This window comes from Poromitra crassiceps, assembly GCF_964638095.1.
Source record: "Poromitra crassiceps genome assembly, chromosome: 1".
NCBI classification, from domain to species: Eukaryota; Metazoa; Chordata; class Actinopteri; order Beryciformes; family Melamphaidae; genus Poromitra; species Poromitra crassiceps.
In genome coordinates this window covers 83629439-83651043 of record NC_139623.1, presented here as the reverse complement: position 1 = coordinate 83651043, position 21605 = coordinate 83629439, and the positions used below count along the sequence as shown (strand labels likewise).

At 42.6% G+C, this 21605-nt stretch overlaps 1 protein-coding gene and 1 pseudogene across 2 annotated transcripts in view; both read left to right on the top strand.

Moving 5' to 3' along the window:
* The first annotated feature begins 331 nt into the window (after positions 1 to 331).
* Positions 332 to 1423, top strand: LOC310787576 (isocitrate dehydrogenase [NAD] subunit alpha, mitochondrial pseudogene; annotated as a pseudogene). Its single transcript has one exon. The product of its transcript is annotated as an isocitrate dehydrogenase [NAD] subunit alpha, mitochondrial pseudogene (transcript).
* A 17638-nt stretch (positions 1424 to 19061) lies between these two features.
* Positions 19062 to 21605, top strand: part of LOC310773893 (junctional adhesion molecule 3B-like) — an 84839-nt gene continuing 82295 nt past the window's right edge. The window contains exon 1 of the mRNA XM_083633889.1: positions 19062 to 19125. Within this exon, the coding sequence (XP_083490015.1) occupies positions 19077 to 19125 (49 nt within the window). The 5' untranslated portion in view covers positions 19062 to 19076. The remainder of the gene's footprint in view (positions 19126 to 21605) is intronic.

The following is a 21605-nucleotide window of genomic DNA, read 5'->3' as shown; positions in this document are numbered from 1 at the left end:
GTGGCACAATTCAAACAGGATCAAAAGAAAATGTGTCTCTCACAGGTCACCTCCTTTATACCTATTTCGAGGCTGGTACATAGCTGAAGCAGGGAAGTAGACTTTGGATCTCTATTGTGTTGTCATCAGTGATGTCACTCGAGCAATTGTGATGTAATCAGTGATGTCATCAGTGATGTCACTTGAGCAAATGGGATGTCATGTCACTCCAGCAACGGGCCGCCTTATTATAGTAGTAAGATACTCTTCCCTAAAGTTTTGGAACATTTTATTTTGCCACAAAATTTGTTCAAAATATATTTATTTACCTGGGAAAACTTCAACCAGCAGCATGGCCGCCAGCAGCGCGTGGAGGTCACTGCTGTCCCAGGTGGTGGGGACGGTGAGGAGACCGAGATCCTTCTCCAGGGGGATCCACACTGTCACTCTGATTCCCGGAGATGGGATCGGACCGGAAATTTCCACCGCCGTCATGAAGATCTTTGACGCTGTGAAGGCTCCGATCCAGTGGGAGGAGAGGAACGTCACAGCGATAAAGGGTCCGGGAGGGAAGTGGATGATCCCTCCTGATGCTAAAGAGTCCATGGACAAGAGCAAGATTGGACTGAAAGGACCTCTGAAGACGCCCATTGCCGCAGGTCATCCCTCCATGAACCTGCTGCTCAGAAAGACGTTTGACCTTTTTGCCAACGTACGTCCATGTGTCTCCATCGAGGGCTACAGGAGGCCCTACACCGACGTCAACCTGGTCACCATCCGCGAGAACACCAAGGGCGAGTACAGTGGCATTGAACACGTGATTGTGGACGGCGTGGTGCAGAGCATCAAACTAATCACAGAGGACGCTAGCAGACGCATCGCAGAGTATGCCTTCACATACGCCCGGAACAACCAGAGGAGCAGCGTGACTGCCGTACACAAGGCTAACATCATGCGAATGTCAGACGGTTTGTTTCTGAGGAAATGTCGTGAGGTGGCGGAGAACTTCAAGGACATCAAGTTCACTGAGATGTACCTGGACACCGTGTGTCTCAATATGGTGCAGGATCCCACCCACTTCGACGTGCTGGTCATGCCCAACCTGTACGGTGATATTCTCAGTGACCTGTGTGCTGGTCTGATTGGAGGACTGGGTGTGACTCCCAGTGGGAACATCGGAGCCAATGGCATCGCCATCTTTGAATCGGTCCACGGCACGGTGCCGGTCATCGCGGGCCTGGACATGGCCAACCCCACAGCTCTGTTGCTGAGCGCCGTCATGATGCTGCGCCACATGGGCCTCCACGACCATGCCAAGAAGATTGAGACCGCCTGCTTCAACACCATCAGAGACAAGAAGGTGCTGACTAAGGACCTCGGTGGGAACTCCAAGTGTTCAGAGTTTACAGCTGAGATCTGCCGCTGGGTTCTGGACCAGGAGTGAGGCCCTGCTGCTGCTGCCTGCATGTCTGCTGTGTTCTTCACTGTGTGGACAAAGTCCTTGAAAAGCACTATATAAGTTCATTTATTCTTATTTTTATTCTAGTTTTGGCTAGGCTCGCCCACTGCGCGGGCTCCCCTGCACAACTCGGCTGCTGCGTGGCCTTGCCTGCTCTATTGGCATGCGCAGTGCACATTTGCTCAACTTCGCATTACTGATGACATCACTCACTGATGGCATCACAATTGCTCGAGTGACATCACTCTGCGCCAAATTGCTCAACATAACATCACTGATGACGTCAGTGACTACGTTTACATGCACACAATATTCCACTATTATTAGGAAAATGACAATATTCTGAATTTGATAAGGGTAATGTAAACAGCATATTCCAGTTGCATTTTCCGAATTTGCCCTTTTTCCAAATTTAGCATTTTCCGATTAAGACATCTGGGTTATTCCAGTATTATTTGGGTTTTAGGAGGATTCTTTGATCATGTATACAGCGCATTTGGAAATATGGGTCTCAATCAGGGTTTTTACCGCAGTTTGCGACGCATGCTGCCTGTTTGTGGTCAACTGATGTGTGCTAGAAAGCACTAGAAGAGGCGATATAATCATATAGGCCTAATCCATCATCTCTGGCATGCAAAAAGAAAAGCCGACATTTCTGATCGGGAGGAGATGAGAAACATCGATTTAAAGAGAGAGATATTTAAAGAGAGAGTATACTGTAGTGCCCACGGAAGTCCACAATGCTTGCGAGCCTGCGAGGTAATAACGTAGGCTACTAGCCTACTTTTTATTAAAGACTTGGATGCGCAACGTCAAACTTTCCAGCAGCAAGCTCCTGAAATGGACCAAGTGATGCTCGTAAGAATAGTGCTGCTCTGTTTATTCTCAACAGAAAAACTCCGCCTACCTGAATCTCTCTCTGCCCCCCTTCCCTCACGTGTCGGGGAGGACGAGCTATGGCTGCATGTACACCGGAATATTAGTGGATTATTCATTTACTCTCCGAATATGAGTATGTATAGGTACAGTACCCCTACGGTTAGAGTTTAGGCAAGTAAAACAGCTTGGTTGAGATTAGGGTTATGGTTTTGGTCGAGGTTAAAAGCGATTACAATGGGGTTAAAAACTGGACACGTCAGGTTCGAACCAGCTCTCTCGTTACGAGAAAGTTGCAAGTTACGGCAAGGTTTCGCCAGTATTTCATGGGTTGGGGGGGTGAGGAGGACACGTTCCATGCATGTATAAGACCACCCATCACAGAGGGTTGGTCAGGCGTATAGCTCCAGGAGGCGGTCCCAAGGACTAACGAACGACACCTGCCAAGGAAGGTCACGCCTAGGACACACCAGAAGCGTCTCCGAAACAGCACGTCACGGAAGCGTCCAGCAGGAGCCTTGCCACTCACACCAGAAGCATGCTCTGCGATGGCTTCGCACCACGTCAAAAATAGACCCGATGCCGAAACTCTCGCTGCAGGACGCAAGATGCGTCACGAGGCGAGGCGACGCGCTGCAGCGGGTGTGATCGGTCTCCCCTGTTAACAAGCAAGGACGCAGAAATCAAACTGGCTCCGTGAGGTGAGGCTTCAGCGTTGGATACGCTTCTGGTGTGTCCCAGCTGTAATGAGGCTGACAGGCTAACCCTCGATCCAATTTGTTCCACCAGGTTTCCCACCAAAACGCCTCCGCCAAGGAGCAGCTGCAAGACAGCACAATGAAGCACCGCTGCAACCAGGAGGTAGAAGGGAACGGCCGGACGGAGGCCATCTCCCTTCGCAGTACTTCAAATAAAAAAATGGCCTCCTCTAGTAAATGAAACCATGGAGGGGTGAAGGTCTTAACCTGCTGGCGGGCCCCTGATCCCAGGCTCCCAAACACTGGCCTGTTTGTGTGATGGCCAATAAATTCAGCCTCTGGCCCCACTGTTTCACCCCAACTTCACCTCTGCCTCTTTCCCATCACCATGCGAAGAAACACTGTTGCGTTAGACAGGAATGTGCAAACGGTCAAGGTGTCAACACGTTTTAAAGTCACTGTACTTAAAGAACAGACCTAAACTAGGCCAGGTCTCGGGTAAAATAAAAAAATAAAATAAAATAAAATAAAAATAATAAGAATAAAAAAATACATGTGTGAATGGCAGTCCACCCTGGGTGCTGTGGAGGTGTGTACATATAGACAGTGCAGGCAGTGCGGTTGCACTGGGGCCCAAAGGGCCGTGGAGAGAGCAGGCTCTGCAACAACATATTGGGCAGAGAACGGGCCCTTGCAAATGAATCAAATTGCCACCCCAGAAATATGCATGTGTTCAAATAAGAACACACATTAGATTGTGGTGCCATTGGGCTCTATCTTCCCCCTGGCCGTAAATTAGCATTTAAGACTAGTGATGGGAATTACGGCTCTTTGAAGGGAGCCGGATCTTATGGCTCCGTTCCTTTCCGAGAGCCGTTCAAAATAGCGGATCCTCGTTCTTTTTTTTCTTCTTTTTTTTAGGGGGCGTGCACTACTGTGTATCTGCGAAATCACTAGGATAATGATATGGTACGATTTGGATCAGATTTGATCTTAGAGCCACCACTATTTAATTTTGGTGAACTGCAGCAGCACTAAATTAGTCATATTCCAGACCTCATGTCAATGATCTGCATTGTAAACATGACACAAGGTGACGCATATCATCTGCTTAGTCAGTGAATTTACTTCTTCTATGAAATGTGTTGTGTAAATAAAGTTGGTTTTCCTTGAATGCAATTCATGCAACACTTCGCTGCCCAGAAAGTCGGCAGATAGCCCGTTTTGATATTAAGCTGAGTCCGCCCACCCAGGCCACCCAGTTACAGCATGCGCCCGTAACGAGTGCACCTATCCTCCCTGCTCAGCGGACTAGCAGAGGGAGGGAGGGAGGTCTACACTGTGTGTGTGGTGGGGAGCAGCAGGCAGTGACATTTGGGCACAACATTAAAACGAACGGCTCTCAAGTAGGACTCGGTTCCCTTCGTTTATAGCAGGGGTGCCCACACTTTTTCAGCTTGGGAGCTACTTTTAAAATGACCAAGTCAAAGTGATCTACCAAACATATTTATTTATATATATATACACTAAGTATACAGTGGAAAACAGTGGAAACAGTGGAAAAACAGTGGAAAAACAGTGGAAACTGGAAAAACAGTAAAAAAAATAAATAAATAAAAATAAAAATAAAAAAAATTCTTCCCCTCAATGCCATGCGATCGACCACACTACCTTCGCGATCGACCGGTCGATCGCGATCGACGTATTGGGCACCCCTGGTTTATAGCAAAGAGCCGTTTAATAGATTTGGGTCGTTCGCGAACGTCACATCACTATTTAAGACCTGGTCCAGCGCTATTAGTGGGCATGGTCAGGCGCATTCCCTAATTTGTCCTCGGCGCTAAAGCCGGCGCTAACCATTTAACCACACCTTTTAAGCGTAGAATTATTCACAACTGTGGCCATTGGCGATCTGCAGTAAACAAATCACACTCTTCCCTTTCAAGCTCCGATTCCACAGAGCGATCCAGTCCGGTCAGAAAAGCCGACCAAAGCGCTCTGAGCTCCCCCTCCCTCTTTCATCCCCGTCTGTGTCCATAATGCTCCTCAAACAAATCTCACTGCAGTTTAAATTCAGCAAGCATGTAAATACGCTACACTATAGCAAGAGCATACTGAGAATAATGTTCTAAACGCATCGGCTAGAAAAATATAGCCTATCCCTGGATGTCATGATGAGATTAGATTGGTGAAATTTTGGACAGCATGATATCGCATCGTTTTCTCTCGCTGCCTTTTCTTCTCCCCCTCTGCACAGCTAGACAGGTATATGATGCAACAGCCTCTGAATGACAGGGGCTCAAAACTATACGGCATAACAACTTTTTTTTCATCAGTCATTGTGCCTGCCTAGTGCCTACATATAAATTAGTGTGGCCTTTCTTCCAAAATAGTGATGGTTCTGTCATTCTGTGGTGTAGCCTACATTTCAGATCTGATGCTTAAAGGAGCAAAAGCTTCTGCAAACCTAAATGACAGGTGCGTCGGAGGGGGAAAAACCCGACTGGATCAAAAGAGAATAACTCCTGCACACTGTCTCCAAATGCAAAACGTTTATTTGACAGAATAACGTTTCGGTCCTAAGACCCTCTTCAGATTCTTACAGGGTAAGAGGAGGGACCCAGTTATATAGGCAGGTAGATCTGTGTGTGGACCAATCCCGACACACCACTCCCTACAGCATCATAATTGGAGCCAATTGGCCTGAATTGGCAGGTATGAAGTAGTAGGCTATGACATTCCAGCATTCAAGCAAAATAAATTACATTGAAATAGCAATATTGCAAATACACTTCATACATTATATACCACAATTATATGTCAGTTATGTAGAAGCCTATTGAAAAACAAACATAGCCAGAGTCATAGGGAAAGAAAAATAAGTAGCCTAATGATTCTGGAACTAAAGGGAATCCTCCTAGGAAATGTCGATATAAACAAGAAGAGAGAGAAATAGAATTAGAGGAATAAAGTTAAAATGTATATAGACTATACAAGTTATCAGTGGTAACAAAAAACATAAATCTTCCTAGACAACAATTCAAAGTAATCACAGCATGACTTGGAGGAGTAACTCATCATTAAGGCCCTTGGGTGACATGGTTTCTAATGTATAAATCCAAAAAGCTTCACGTCTCTTGAGCAGAAGGTCGTGATTGCCCCCTCTCGACGGCAAGCTGACGTGTTCAATGCCACAAAAATGTAGAGTAGAAATGTCATGTTTGGCATCATTAAAGTGTATGGCAACTGGGTAGTTGCGATCATTCCTGCGTATAGAGCTTTTGTGTTCTGATATACGCTGTTTGAGTTTTCTGGTGGTTTCCCCCACATAAACCAGGCCACAGGGACAGCATAGCAGATACACTGATCTGATGCTTACAGTGCGCTATAAGGGCAGAAATTGATGCGCGAGAGAGAGGGAGAGAGAGAGTGAGAGAGAGAGGGGGGAGAGTTGGGAAGATCGCTTTAGGCTGGTATTTAAAGCTGAAACGCCCATTCTGGCCTATTCTGGCACTGCGCCACGCCTCCTCAGCGTAAAGCGCATTTCGAGGCGTAAAAACATGACGCTATCTTTCCGAGTCACGGGTAGGCAGGCGCAAAGCGTGTTTTTTTTCTTCTGCGCCAGTTTAGCGCCTAAGGCCAGGGGGAAGATAGAGCCCGTTTGCTATCCCCTTGAAAGGCAAAGCCATCTCTGTCATGTCATTATGGTATTTATTTTTTTGTAAAATAGTCAGTATCAATCTATAACAAAATGCTTATTCAACATAAAATCAACATGCTCCTTAAATTACTGTTACCATGTGTCAGACCGCTATCCATGGTTCTGATAGCTTTCTCTGACCTCTCTATTCGCCCCATAGCCTAAGTAACTCATTCAACGGTAAAATCAAACACAAATAAATAAATAAATAAATAAATAAATAAATATATATATACTGTATATATGTGTGTGTGTGTGTGTGTGCGTGCGTATGTATGTATGTATGTACAGTATATGTATGTATGTATGTATAATATATATATATATATATATAGAGAGAGAGAGAGAGAGAGAGAGAGTATAATATATATATATAATCATCATCATCATACAAAAGGGAGTAAGTGGGCTCTGTTTGTTTGTTTCAATTTCTGTCCCACATTGGATGATGTCATCAGCGAGTGACCTCACTGATGCCATAGGCAATGTATTATAATCAGTGACATCAATATTGACCAAAATCATAAGCGCGTGACATCACTGTCAGTGCGAAATTTGCGCTGAGTGACGTCACTCGAGCACTCCATGATGTGATCAGTGATGGTCACTCGAACAATTGTGATGTCGTCACTGATGCTAAGTTTAGCAATTGTGTACTGCGCATGCCAATAGAGCAGGCGAGGCCATGCAGCAGCCGAGCAGTATGTATGTATGTACTTACTGTATGTATGTATATAAAACCGTTTCTGTCATCATTCATCAGAAGATGAACATAGAGGGCACACTCTCCTCCATAATTGCCTGACTTGGTGGCAATGATGCCTGCATCTGGAATGATGCCTGCACCTGGCAGTAATGATAGCAGCAAATCTTAACTTTTAACCATCTTTCAAAAGATCTCATTTGCATGTTGTGAGTTGTTAGTAAATAGGACGCTACCTATAATTAGCATGGCCTCACCAACAAGTCATTATTATGCAAGGGGGGGGGGTGTTTACATCTGTATGGTCAGCACAGGCAGCATTTGTATGTATTTTTCTGCCAACACTATAAGATAAATTCTGCACACAGTATTCTAATTAGGAGGAGGGGTGCAGAAATAACTTGGCACCACAGCAATGAAGGATTAAGGCAGACATTTGAGGTGCATGAGGTTACCATTATATTGATCACCATGTGACTGCTTGATCCATCAATGACTTTCTTTGTACAACGAGATACACCGCAAGCAGGAACTATGGCCTACAAAGTGAGCCCCTTCGTATAGCCAGACAGGTGAAATAAGTGTCCCAAAATACCATGGTAACCTTCCAAAATGTAAGCCAAGCCAGGAATGAACAGTTTGGAAATTGGAGGAGGTGTTAAAAATGTATGCATTTATTTGTAACTTTGGTAACACTTTACAGTACTCTAACACAAAAATTGGGTAGTTACTGAGGAACGAGTCAGGAACGAACCATTAGTTCATGATTAGTTCATGAATAGTTAATAGGTAGTTCCTTAATGGTAGTTACTTAAAGTCGAGCTGAACCCAAAAATGACTTTTCTTTTCTTTTAGTTCAAATACCTGGGTATGCAGTGCACCTATTGTTTTATTTTCCTGTCAACCATTTTATGTGAAGCACTTTGAATTGCCTCTGTGTATGAAATGTGCTATACAAATAAACTTGACTTGACTTGACTTGACCTATTTAATGATGTATGCAAAGAAAATCACAACAATCTAATTTATTTCGTTTTTCACACTTTTTCGCATCAAAAGTTAATTTTTTAAGATTTCATTGATAACAGTAATGTACCGTTTGCTGACGTCACCTAGTACTATCAAATTTCTACCCCATTTCAACCAATCATATCACGACATGCAGCTGTCAATCAAATCTTCATTTCAGGATCATTTTCTCTTCCAAATGTGATCCTAGTGCCTGTCATCTGGCAGAATTCCTATCCCATAAACTAACTACTAACTTGGCCAATTGTTAGAAACATGAACAAAAAACAAAAACTATAATCTCTAAGAATGCAAAGAAATGTGACTGGCTCGTTAAAACGCACATTCCAGGGATATTGTATTTACACTACAGTAGCGATAATGGCGCGCGCATACGAGAGCTTGGTTGTCAGGGGTTGCACTTCGGAGATTCCAGGCCGACGTGCTGCACTCTCCGCTCGGCAACACGAAGGCAGCTGGCTGCCTGTGGCTTGCTGAGCTCCACTCCTCTCGTCAAAAGGCTCTTCCCGAGGGGAGCGCCACAACACACTGAATCCCACTCGATTTGGAGGTGGAACACGCCAGGATTGGCCAAAACCCAATCCAGTACCCAGAATTGTCAAATAAAATCATCGACATGATACTATGACCCGCCTCTCAACCTGTCATCTTAGACAAACCATGTTTTTCAGTCTGAAACGGACTCATATGCATGTGACGAACAGGTTCAGTTCGACTTTAAGAACCGACCATTAGTTACCATAGTTGTTATTAGGGAATTAATCATTAGTTCATGATTACTTCACCATTAGTTACCATATTGGTGCCCCCTCAAGTAAAGCAGGCCATCATACTTAGTTGTTACTAGGGAGTTCATCATTACTCCATGATTACTTTACCATTAGTTACCATGTGTGTGGTAGAGAATCAGACTAATAATCTTACGATCTTGGGGCCAAGGGTTCAAACCTCACCTGGAACAACTCTTGTATTTATTTGTTATAGGTAGGGTGATGGTAACTAATGGTAAGATAATCATGAAGTAATGATGCATTCCCTAGTAACAACTAAGTATGAAGCCCTGCTTTACTTGAGGGGGCACAAACATGGTAACTAATGGTGAAGTAATCATGAACTAATGATTAATTCCCTAGTAACAACTATGGTAACTAATAGTCTGTTCTTAAGTAACTACCCATTAACTACATATGAACTAGCGGGAATGTTTTTTTTTTTAAGGAAATAATCATTACTTACTGGTTCGTTAACATGGTAACTAATGGTCAGTTCTTAAGTAACTACCATTAACGATCTTTAAGGAACTACCATTAAGGGTCATTAAGGAACTACCCATTAACTACTCATGAACAAGCGAAATAAAAAATAAAAAATATATTTTTTAAGGAAGTAATCATTACTTACTGGTTCGTTAACATGGTAACTAATGGCCAGTTCTTAAGTAACTACCATTAAGGAACTACCTATTAACTATTTATGAACTAATCATGAACTATTCATGAACTAATGGTTAGTTCCTGACTAGTTCCTCAATAACTACATTTTTTGTGTTACAGTATTGTAAAGTGTTACCGTAACATTTAAACCTTTATTTAAGCAGGTAGTTATTGGGATTAAACAACCCGTTCCCACTCCCAACTGGTCAAATACTGACGTTCGGTCAGGACCTGTTGGCGTTGCTTTTTAATGCACCGGGTAGGCCTTTTCGTGTCATTGTGCGCTGGGCAGTAAGGCCGTTGTGGACGGGGTGGTGGATGGGTGTAAGCTTTGCCTTCACTGGAGACCGGCGTTCGACTCCCCATGTGTTCAAAGTCTACATTTCAAACGCAAGTCACATGTAATGTTTTTATAAGTAGGCCTGACCCAAATCATTTCTCTAAACTTAACCAAGTTGTTTTAGTTGCCTAACCATAACAGTTGTTGGCTACGGTCTTGTGCCGTTGAAAACTGATGAAAAAGGTGGGACCCACTAAGCCAGTGTGACGCGAAGCGGGGTCCTGACCAAACGTCACCATTTGACGAGTTGAGTGAGAATGTTTTGGATTAAAAACTCTCCTTACTGTTTTCCCTCTTTTCAACAGAGGACAACATACAAATCATATTCATGCGCCAAAATACTATCCAAATAGCAAAGAGGTAAATGAGCACTCAAAGAACAGCAGGTCAATAGCGCATCAGCAGGGGCCGGGACCAAGCCTAAATAGATTTTGGTTAAACAAAGCACAGACAGCCCCTCATCGAGTCTGCCTACAGATCCTTCATCATCATTTAAAACTCGCAGAGACCAGAGACTAGCTCTTTCAGTTTGAAATCATTTTCCCAAGAGCCCCAAGCAGAGGGAGCAGAGTACATGAAAGCCTTTTGGCCTAATTCAGTTTGGATCTAGGAGACAGAGAGCAAAAACAATTCCATGACCACTGACAGCATTTTTCACAAGTTTTTTTTCTAGATATATAAGCACAAAGATGGGGGCCACTGTCAGTAATAAACCTCATGATACGCAATGCCAAAGTCATGGCGACATACAGTAATTGGGAGGTGGGATGTGAATATAAAACATTGCTTTAATAACGTGTGGGCATGAAAGAGGTGGCAGCCAGTCTTTCTTGAACAACAAAAGAAAAGCCATGACATCAATGAAATCGCGCATCACGCTTTAAGACTTATGAGATTCCCTTTTCTTTGCGTTCATAACAATTTAGCTCCAGGAAGTTTCCAACCTCCAAGTTGGCAAGAATCCTGCATAACGCCATGTAAGCACAGTGCACAGATGAATTGTAAACAGTGTTGGTGTGTAAGTGTGCCATATGCTTAAGGTGTTTACAAATTGCGGCTGGAAAGTAATATTGTAGGAATAATGGAAATTAATTATTTATCAGGATGGCCTTTTGTTTTACAAGTGACAGGTTTTAGCTTAAGCATGCCAAGCAGCTACTGCAATTGCTGCAGCCTATATGCTAAACGCCGCTTTATCCTACAAGTTATTTATATTCTCAGGACACAATCACAGGCATATAATTACATGCGTTTAATCCAGCAGTACACTATAATGACTGAGTAACACTTCTCTATATACCTGCAGCGTGTTTCACATTTGTCAGGGTTTACAAACACATTTGTTTGTTCATTGTGTGATACAGAATCAATTGGATGTGGAGAGTAATTTCCAGAACTTTCACGAAAAATTCTCCAATTAAATTACGTACAGTAGCATGAGTGAAATGTTTTGAAGAGTTACAGCCTGAAGGAAACATCGCTTCTCTAGATTCAGTAACTAATTACACTTTCAGCTTTCTATGTACATTTATGTTTCTTTGTAAACATGGTGTTGGAAAGGTTTACACATTTCATATTTGCCTAAATATAGTCTTCTCAGTTCTCTTGAAAATGGGAGATATCTTGATCACAACAATTGCGACAGGTAGGTACTATACCATGTCTACAATCGTAGTGTTTGGATTGCTATACGTAAAACAAGTTGCTCTAAATTCCATGATTTCACAAGTAAAAAAAACAACATGCTTATACTTGATTAACATGATAATAGCTACACTTAATTCTGTTTATACGGTAGATTCCTTTTTCTCAAGATCATATGAGATGTTCATTATTGTAACTGATGCAACATACTGTGTTACGGTATAACACAAACCTAGACTGCAGAGCCTGAGGGCAACAACATGCATCTATCTATCTATCTATCTATCTATCTATCTATCTATCTATCTATCTATCTATCTATCTATCTATCTATCTATATACTTATCTATCTATCTATCTATCTATCTATCTATCTATCTATCTATCTATCTATCTATCTATCTATCTATATTGTAACGAATCGGGTATTCGTCCAAGGAACCGGAGACTTGAAGTTGGTACAAGGCTTTTATTCTTTGGCTACACAACAGCTCCTAGCGGTAGCTTAGCCGCTAGCTCTAAACACACGTCTGGTCAGCTCTCTCTCCTGGCTTGACTGACTTCCGCCACGCGGCCGCTGGTCCCATATACCCCTTCCCCCTAGGAACACACCCACACATATCAGTTCCTAGCTAAACACAGAAACACCACATTACACGTAAAACCCCGGTTCGCTACAATATATACATTTTGCAATGTGGGCTCTGTTCTCTGTTCTCAGTTTAAATTTTTGTCCCACTGATGATTTCATCAGTGATGTCATAAGTCACTGATGTCATCAGTGATGCCAAAAGACAGATGGATGTGAACTTAAGGGACACACACACACACACACACACACACACACACACACCCGCATGCGTAAACTTAACGGCAATAACATTTTGTGAGCAACACACACACCTGCACCCAACAATAGAGCAGGCGAGGCCACACAGCAGCTGAACTGTGGGCGAGGCTGCGCAGCGCCCGAGCTGCGTATGTGAGTGGAGCTGCAGGGCCAGCTCAATGAGCTGCAGGGTGGGTGATAGCGAGCCCACGCAGCGGGCGAGCCTAGGAATGGAGTGCACGTAGCCCTAACCCTAACCACTACACCTGGGGCCTGTACTACGAATGTTGTATAAGAAGATCCAGGATCTGTCCCTTGATCTGGTTTGTCTAAACCAGATCAGCTTGATTGTAGTTAACTTGTACTACGAACGTCGATTGCCACTCGTTAACTCGAACCAGGTTTTTCTAATCAAGCTCTCAGCTCGTGCACATAAAAATGCCCGTGCACTGGAGCTCGTGCCCACAAAAGAGGCGTGGTTTTTAACAACTGCCAATCAGAGTGCAATATGGACTGCTCCAACTCCTACAGCGCAAGACACGCCTATTTCCTCATTGAATGAAACCGCAAATGCAAATCTGCGTTGGATATTATTACTGTTCCCGAATGACTGTCTAAAGTGACCACTTTTATCCACACCAGTAATTTCTTTGAAGAGCGGTTTCGTAGGCTATCTACAGCTCTCTATCTACAGTCTTTTGTGGAAGCAATGTGTAATCTATCTCAGTCCAAAATCCGTATGTAGCTATAGACCATTTAGGCTCAATGAATAATAATGATCCGTGTCTGTACTTTGTTCAGTATATTGTATTTCAATTTGTAACCGTCAAATAAAATAAAATAAAATAAAATAAAATAAAATAAAATAAAATAAAATAAAATAAAATCAATGTGTTTAGTCGCACTGATTGAATAATTCCTATAGGCTAATCAATAAAAAAAAGAATGATAATAAAATAAAATAAATGCTTCTGAACTGAATTGACACGGTACGTGCGGGCATAGATTTCATTTATAAAAAATAGCCTATTTTGTGGTCACATATTGTCAGCAGAGTCGCATATCTCCATATTTCATATAATGATGCTGGAAATATGAAGTTCAATCAAATCATACAGGCCAAAAGCAACAGAGTTGCAGCTGCAAAATGCAGGAGTAGCCTAGATATGAATCATCTTAATATGGGATCGCCTGTGTGCAGGTGATCCCATATTAAATTGCTTAGATGTAGTAGGCTATTCCAGCATGTAGGCTATGACCATTTCAATTCCAACCCAACGTCAGTCTCAGCTCCGTTGCGCACACGGCACCGTGCGCTTTGGAGACGTTTATGTAACCTTTTTATGCCGGTTTAGTGATATTTCTCCACTCACTATTCAGCTGCAATCGATCAGCGGGATCAAACAACGTATCTAGGCTACTTAAAAGCACAAAAATGAATACCGTAAATTCCGGACTATAAGGCGCACCGGTGTATAAGCCGCACCTGCAAAGTTGACTGTTTTTTACATATATAAGCCGCACCGGACTATAAGCCGCGGGTGTTTTGATGTTTAATTACCATATGTAAGGGTTCGTGCACAGAGGGGATTGTCGGGAAAGAGATGGCTGTTTGGGGAAGCTCCCATTTATTAACATTTCAACAAAACAAGTTGCATATTTGCATAACGTATTCAAGTGTTACCATTTAGTGCAATAGTAGCTACAGAACATGTACTGTGCTGTGTAAATTTAGGGGTCCTTGGCATGAAAAAGGTTGAAAACCACTGATCTACATTATAGCCTACAGTAGTACCATAACAAAAAACAAAGCTTACAGCGCTTGACGAGGCAATATCAATGGCTAAATTAAATGCGTTTTTTTTAAAGTGCAAAATAAAGTGCCTGTAACACGACAGTAAGCGCGTAAGCCTAAAGTTGCAGTAACACGGCCAGGGCCGTAGCTAGCTATGAGGACGGGGAGATCCGGACCTCCCTTAATATTTCAGAGATTTTTTTAATATTTCAGATTTTTTTTTTTTTTTTTTTTTTTTTTTTTTTTTAGCCTTTATTTAACCAGGTTTGTCCCATTGAGATCAAAGATCTCTTTTACAAGAGAGACCTGGCCAAGAAACAGCAGCAACACAAAGTTACAACAAACAAACAAACACATAAACACATACAATTGAAAAACATTAAAATGATCAAATAAAACATTTGCATACAGACAGCCTGTTCTCAAGAAATTTTACCATAGCCTTAAAACCATTTAAGGTTACTAAGCTATTAAGTTTAAGATCAGACTGCAGACTGTTCCATGCGGTGGGTGCAGAGAACCTAAAAGCTTTCTTCCCCAATTCAGTTCGGACTTTGGGAACAGAAAATTGTAGAGTGTCCTGAGAACGAAGATTGTAAAAAAATAAAACAATCTGCATGGAAAACAGGAAAAGCATGAAAAACACGGGATCGCTTTTATTTTGAAACGAAAGGCAGGTCAGGCAGGAAGTCATCTGACGCCGCGTCCGCGGTAACTTGATTCTGAGAGAGCAGCAGCATGGTGGTGAGTGATGACTGTCTGTCTGCCTGGCGAGATAATTGAAGGTGAGCAAGCTGCGAGACAGTAAGCGAGTGAACGACAGACAGTGAGTGACACACACTGACAGATTTTTTAGCAACAACCAAGAAAGTAAGTGTCTAGTCTGTCCAAGTAACTTTGTGTGTTGTGTACGGCTTGGGTTGTGTACCTGTGTTTGTAGGTGTCATTTTGATATGAATTTGGCTAAAACAGTTTGTGTTTGTTAGTTACAATTATGTTGACAGGAGAGCTGAGCAGGTGGTGACATGAAAGAGAATATACTGAATAATGACATCACAACAGTATAATCCTAATGTTGATTTAAAATGATATATTACTCTAAATATGGCTTAAAAAGGGGGGGGAAAAAACTCAAATTTTTTTGGCGCCGCCGAATCCGCCTCCCCTTGCTGGACCTCCCCTATTTCGGAACCCTGGCTACGGCCCTGAACACGGCTGCTTAAAATATACGGTAATCAGCCTACCAGAAAAGTCATTAATCCTCGTCTTCATCTTTTAGGCTAAGGTGCAGTACACGGCTGTAACCAGAAAAGTCAAGTCATTAATCCTCATCTTCGTCTTCTTCCTGCGTACTAAAACCACCAAATCCTCATCTTCAGTGTCGGAAACGAACAGGCTCAGGGTGGCTTCGTCAGCCACTCTCCTCTCTCCTTCGTTGTCGCTCTCAAAACCAACGAACTCCTCTTCGTCACTGTCGGAATCGAACAGCCTCTGAAGGCCCTCAGCTGTGGCGGCGTCCTCCTCTTCATCACGCAGCAGTCCAGCCTTTCGGAACCCGTTGGTGATCGTGGATGTTTTGACACTCCTCCACGCTGTCAGGATCCACTGGCAAACTTGAGCCTTCAGTCGGATCTGAACGGCACCTCGGCCGTCTGCTCTCTGTGTCAACACCCTGATGCCAAGGTTACGTGCTGCTGCTCGATTTCCTTCTTTCCTTCTTCTTCTCGCCGCCATCGTCGTAACACAGCCAGTTCTCCATCTTTTGAAGCATGATGTTAGATTACAACGAGCTAGTTGTGTGGCTTAGCCTTCCAAAATGTTGCCGTTAGTTTTTTAGAATGTAATACATAGAATTGGGAATGTTACATGCAATTTCATTCAGACTGTCTTTCAGGCTCAATCGCTGCCATTTTCCCCCCGGAGCGAGGGAGGAGGGAGGGTGTTTTACTGTAGTGGCTGAGAGAGAGTAGTGGCACAGTGCTCCAATCAGGTCGCGAGGCACATTTTTTGCAACATCATCCAATCAGGGTCTCGCTCTCGTAATGTCTGTCTTGCTCTCGTTCTGCCTCATACCAACATCCATAGATTTTGGAGGTTCCCGAGTGGCCGTTTGCTGAAAAAATCCATAGATAAGCCGCACCGTTATATAAGCCGCAGGGGCCAAAAAAGGCCAAAAAACGGGAAAAAAGCCGCGGCTTATAGTCCGGAATTTACGGTATATAAAAACATATTCCAAAGTGGTAAGTAGGGCTTAATTAAAATAGCCAACAAGTGCAAGGCTTTAGTCCTTGATTAACATTAACATTGATTAACATTACTCATTCAACATTACAATTCGTGCTCCTTCCTAGATGGGAAACTCATCCAGAAAGGGGTTGGCCATTTTTCCAAACTGCTGATTTGATTGGTTCGTGGGCGGTGTATTTAAGGTCTAATCTTATCCTTGCAACTTAACCTGCTGCGGACCAGGTTAAGTGTGAAGCATAAGTTGCTATGGAAATATATGTCGGTAAGAAGTTAACTTGCATTGTAGTACGCCCAAACCAGGTTTAAACCTGAAGTTACCTCGCTAAACCACTAATCTTGCTTTGTAGTACAGGCCCCTGATTCACGTTAGAGTCTCGCTTGAATTACAGATTTACATCTCTTATGTAATACAGAGAGTGCAGGCGGGCATAATTAGACATAGTGCTATATTTAGGTTTAATTACATCAGTGAGTATTGTTGGCTTGGCGTTTGATCACTTATTTTTTTATGAATTCAGTATTAGGAGCAGCATTGATATTGATTGTTGATTGTTGATAACATACATGCATAGTGAAATCTCCACTTTCTATACACAATATTTGCCTTGTGAGTTATATATTCCTTTATTGTGTGAAATGGAATTGATTGGTGTATAGCCATCATAGACTTTACAGGGTTCACTTCAGTGGGGGAAATTACTTGATATTATAGACAATGCATGTTATTGGAACAGGCATACAGACTAAAGCAAATATCTACATTGGGGGGGACTCTGACATGAGTTAAGCAGATTGGGGTTGCTGTATCAATAGTGGCCATGTGAATAAGGTAAGAGAGCTTTGTGATGGGGCTGGAGTGCCTGCTGTCACTGGGTTCAGAGATATGAGCTGGCCTGACAGGCGTGTGATTTACAGCTGGGGCAAAAATGGTAAGTGAATATTTTATGGAAACTCTGTCTTATGCCATGGGTCTTATGCCAAGCTCAACTTTTTTTTACTATTTTTATTAGAACACATGAAATCAAATGGTGGCTGACACATAAACATATATTTTTTTCTTTTTTCTCTCTTTTTTTTATTTCTTATTTTTGACATCAAACACACATAAAATAAAATAAGGTGAAATAAAATCCCTCCCACTAATGAACAAAAGCTAAATAAAATAAAGTACAACAAAGTGAGATTAACACAGTTGCTTGACACTTATCACACACTGAGTTACTAACAGACTTGTCATTCACAGTCCAGGGAAGTGAGTGAGTTGATATAGGAGAGTACATACAAAGTCCCATGTGGAAGTTGTTGGTTGAGCCCCTTAGGGTGTATTTAACTTTTTCTAGGTGGAGAAAAGACATATAAGTCTTATTTTATAAGTCTTCCAACCGAAGATTTCCAATGAAGCAGTATGCGTCTATGGGCTATGAGTGAAGCAAATGCTAGGACATCACTCTCTCTAGTCAGACCAGTAGGCTACACCGAAAATACAGTAGGCTAATCAGAGAAAAATCAGACCAAAACCTAGCTACTAGAACAGGAATAAAACATGTGTATGATCAGCAGTTGACGAGGAGCACCCATCGCATGTATTGCTCGTACATGGGAACAGTTTACAGAGTTTGGCCTGGGTAAAAAATGTAACCTATTCCAAAGCTTGACCTGAATCAAAGTCAGGCGAGCAGCACATGAAGATGAGGAATTCTAAGCTCAACTTTTTAACGTGTCTCTTACCTTCCTGTGGAATTTCACATAAACAAGCGTATAGTAACAGGTGAATATTTGTATGTTCTTGGACAGAAACCACTGTAGCCTACTGTTCCTGCAATATGGGGACTTATGGTGAGTTATCAGACTGATTTTTATCTCCTTTATACTCTAGGCTAGTGATTCTCAACCCTTTTTATATCAAGGATCCCTAATTTAGTCCACATTGGGGCCACGGACCCCCCATTTAATGACATTTTGTGTCTCAGTCAGACCCAAATCTGAAAATGTGTCCAGAATTCCTAAGGCTAATTATTTATTTACTTGGTTATTAAAAGCACACTTCTATCTTACAGCAGCACATAAAGGGTTTGCTATCTGAGCATAGAGCTGCTGCCTGCCTACCTATAGGACCACAGTAGTAAAAGCCTCCCACATCTTGTCAACTATAAATTCTTCTCGGTGTGAGTGATGCTTTCAGTAGCCATGGAAACCGTATAATACATACCCCTCCCTCTTTCCCTCCCTCCCTCCCTCTCTCCACCGCCCCCCTCCCTCTCTCCCCTCTCTCTCTCCTCCATCCACACCAGGCGTACTTTGCGCATGTACGGCCAGCTAAACCGAGCATTGCATCGACTACAAGATGGCGATAACACGGCTGGCTTGCCTCCTGACTCTGCTCTCAACTCACTGTAAGTACAATCAAATCATGTCAATGTGCATGTATTTGCCCCTCTGTCTTCGAGGGAGTTATGTTCTTCAGATCATATGGACTCTCCATCTTTCTGGTTGAGGTTTTTATAGCAGAGAAATACATTCTCTCTGGACGCAACTAACTTAACGGTAAACTCAAGCCAGACGGACAGCGCGAGCACAGGCATCCACTGGAAATAGAATGTAGCTCAAAGTTACATTTATTTTCGGAACAAAATGATAAATGTAACGTTATAGTCGCTGTTTTCGCATGACTGGACAATGAATGTGCGGATCAAGCTCTCGATAGCCCACAAACCCTAGTGTAATCTATCGAGTAGCTTCGCTCTTTTAATAGCATTCGGATAACGTTAACATATTAAAATATGTAAAATTGTTAAATATCTGTGATACAAGTGGGCATTGGGCACAGGACGATGCTAGAAGGCTGTTTTGAGCTCTCGCATTTAGTTCAATCAGCTTTGGTTCGGCACATTTCGGAGTCTGGTTGAGCCTCCACGTTTTGTTTGCCTTCACCTTGTTGAAAAAGTTGAACCACTCAACTTCGGAGAGTTTATGTATGGGACTTCAATATGAATGAGGTCTGCTTGGTGCCTTGTACCGTTAACTGTTTGGCATTGTGTTTGGGCCGTGAGGATGGTGGTAATGTTGAAAGTAGTGATGCGATATAACGGTTTTTCCTCGGGGGAATAAGCTGCTGCTGTCCGCGGGAGGAGCCAGCCCAGCCTGCCCCCTCCTCCCTCTCAGACCACCACACAGGCAGCGATGGAGAGCTCAACAAAAACAGATAGCAATATCAATCAAAATCAATTCACTTATGCCCTTTTCCCCTTAAATACGCTCAACTTTAGTTTATTAGATAAAAGATAGATAAAAGCTGTTTTAACATAGCTCGATAAACTCACATCTGTGACACTGACAGTGTAGCAGGTCATTTAAATATTCATGACCTGAAAACCACTGCCGTTTTGTGTGCTTAGAAACCGTGTTTAGCTACTATTTTCTTCTGCTTTCCCCCGCAAGAACACAAATTATTACTTATAGGTATATGCCAATTAATAATTAAAGATTTATTGGGCACGTTTTAATAACTGCTTAAAAAAGGATAAACCACTTGTTGCTGTGTTTTGCATAAGTCTAAAGAAATTTATGGCTTTGATTACACACACACGCACACACACACACACACACACACACACACACACACACACACACACACACACACACACACACACACACACACACACACACACACACACACACACACACACACACACACACTTACTTTACTTGTGTTACTTGGTAGGCATTTACAAAATGATACATTAATTGGCATTGGTAGTTGAATGCTATTCATGCATGAATAACTGTAGGCTAAGAACTTGGCTATAACAGCGTAGCATGAGATGTAATTGCTTGGCTTGTTTCCCCTCTAAGTATATGAAGCAGGTCTGAGAGACAGACAGAACAAAGGGGAGCACAGATGTCAGAACCTGCCTACAACTCCTGTGATCTTTCAAGTGTGTGGATTGGCTTATTCTCTGTGATTTAATTATGGATAGCAGTGGAGCTTGTTTCAAATCTGTTGCTGGAGTCTGACCACTGTCTTCATATACCTTAATGTTACTGTACATAGCATGTTTTCTCTCTCTCTCTCTCTCTCTCTCTCTCTCTCTCTCTCTCTCTCTCTCGTGATACATTTTAAAGTACTGTTAATGGCCTAAGTAAACCTGCCATAGGGCATGGTGTCGGCACAATTGACATTTTCACAGGGGGATGAGCTGGCTAAGATTTAAGAATTTATTTTGTCTTGCCTGGATGGGATTTAGCCATGTTGTCAGCTGGCTCACAGCCAGCATCTCCACTGTCTTTAGAACCAGGCCAAATCTGGTTAGACTGCAACTGACCAAAGCTGGCCACAAGCCATATTATGAATTACTGATTGATTGGTGCTGATTAATCTTGTTTCTCATAGAAAAGCTTGGATTGAAATTCAGGTTTTGATGTTTCACAAAGTGAGCAAATGGGAGAATAATAATATTGTTTTGCTTCTTGCTCAATAGATGTGCTTGTTATTTTCAATTCATGGCATTCTTTGGCTATCTCGCCATCCAACCCCAGCCATACCAAGCCTCGGCTACACCCAAGCCAGAACATAGAGAAATATCAGCTCACTCCTCTTTCAAGCCAGCAAAAGACTAGGGTGGCTGGTATTATAAGTACCCATGCTTACTGCAGACTTTCCAATTTGTCCTAATGGAATGCATTAACATTTTCCATTGTTGGCTTTACCTGAACCTTTTTACTTTATAAAATTCCAAAGAAAGCAGTACACACTTAGGAAGACATCTGCAAGGACCCTCCTGCCAAGAGCATAGCCAAGATATGTGGGAGCTTGGATGATGCTCAAAGTGGATTAGTACTGAGCTAATGTCAACTTTGAGATCACTGCTTTGAC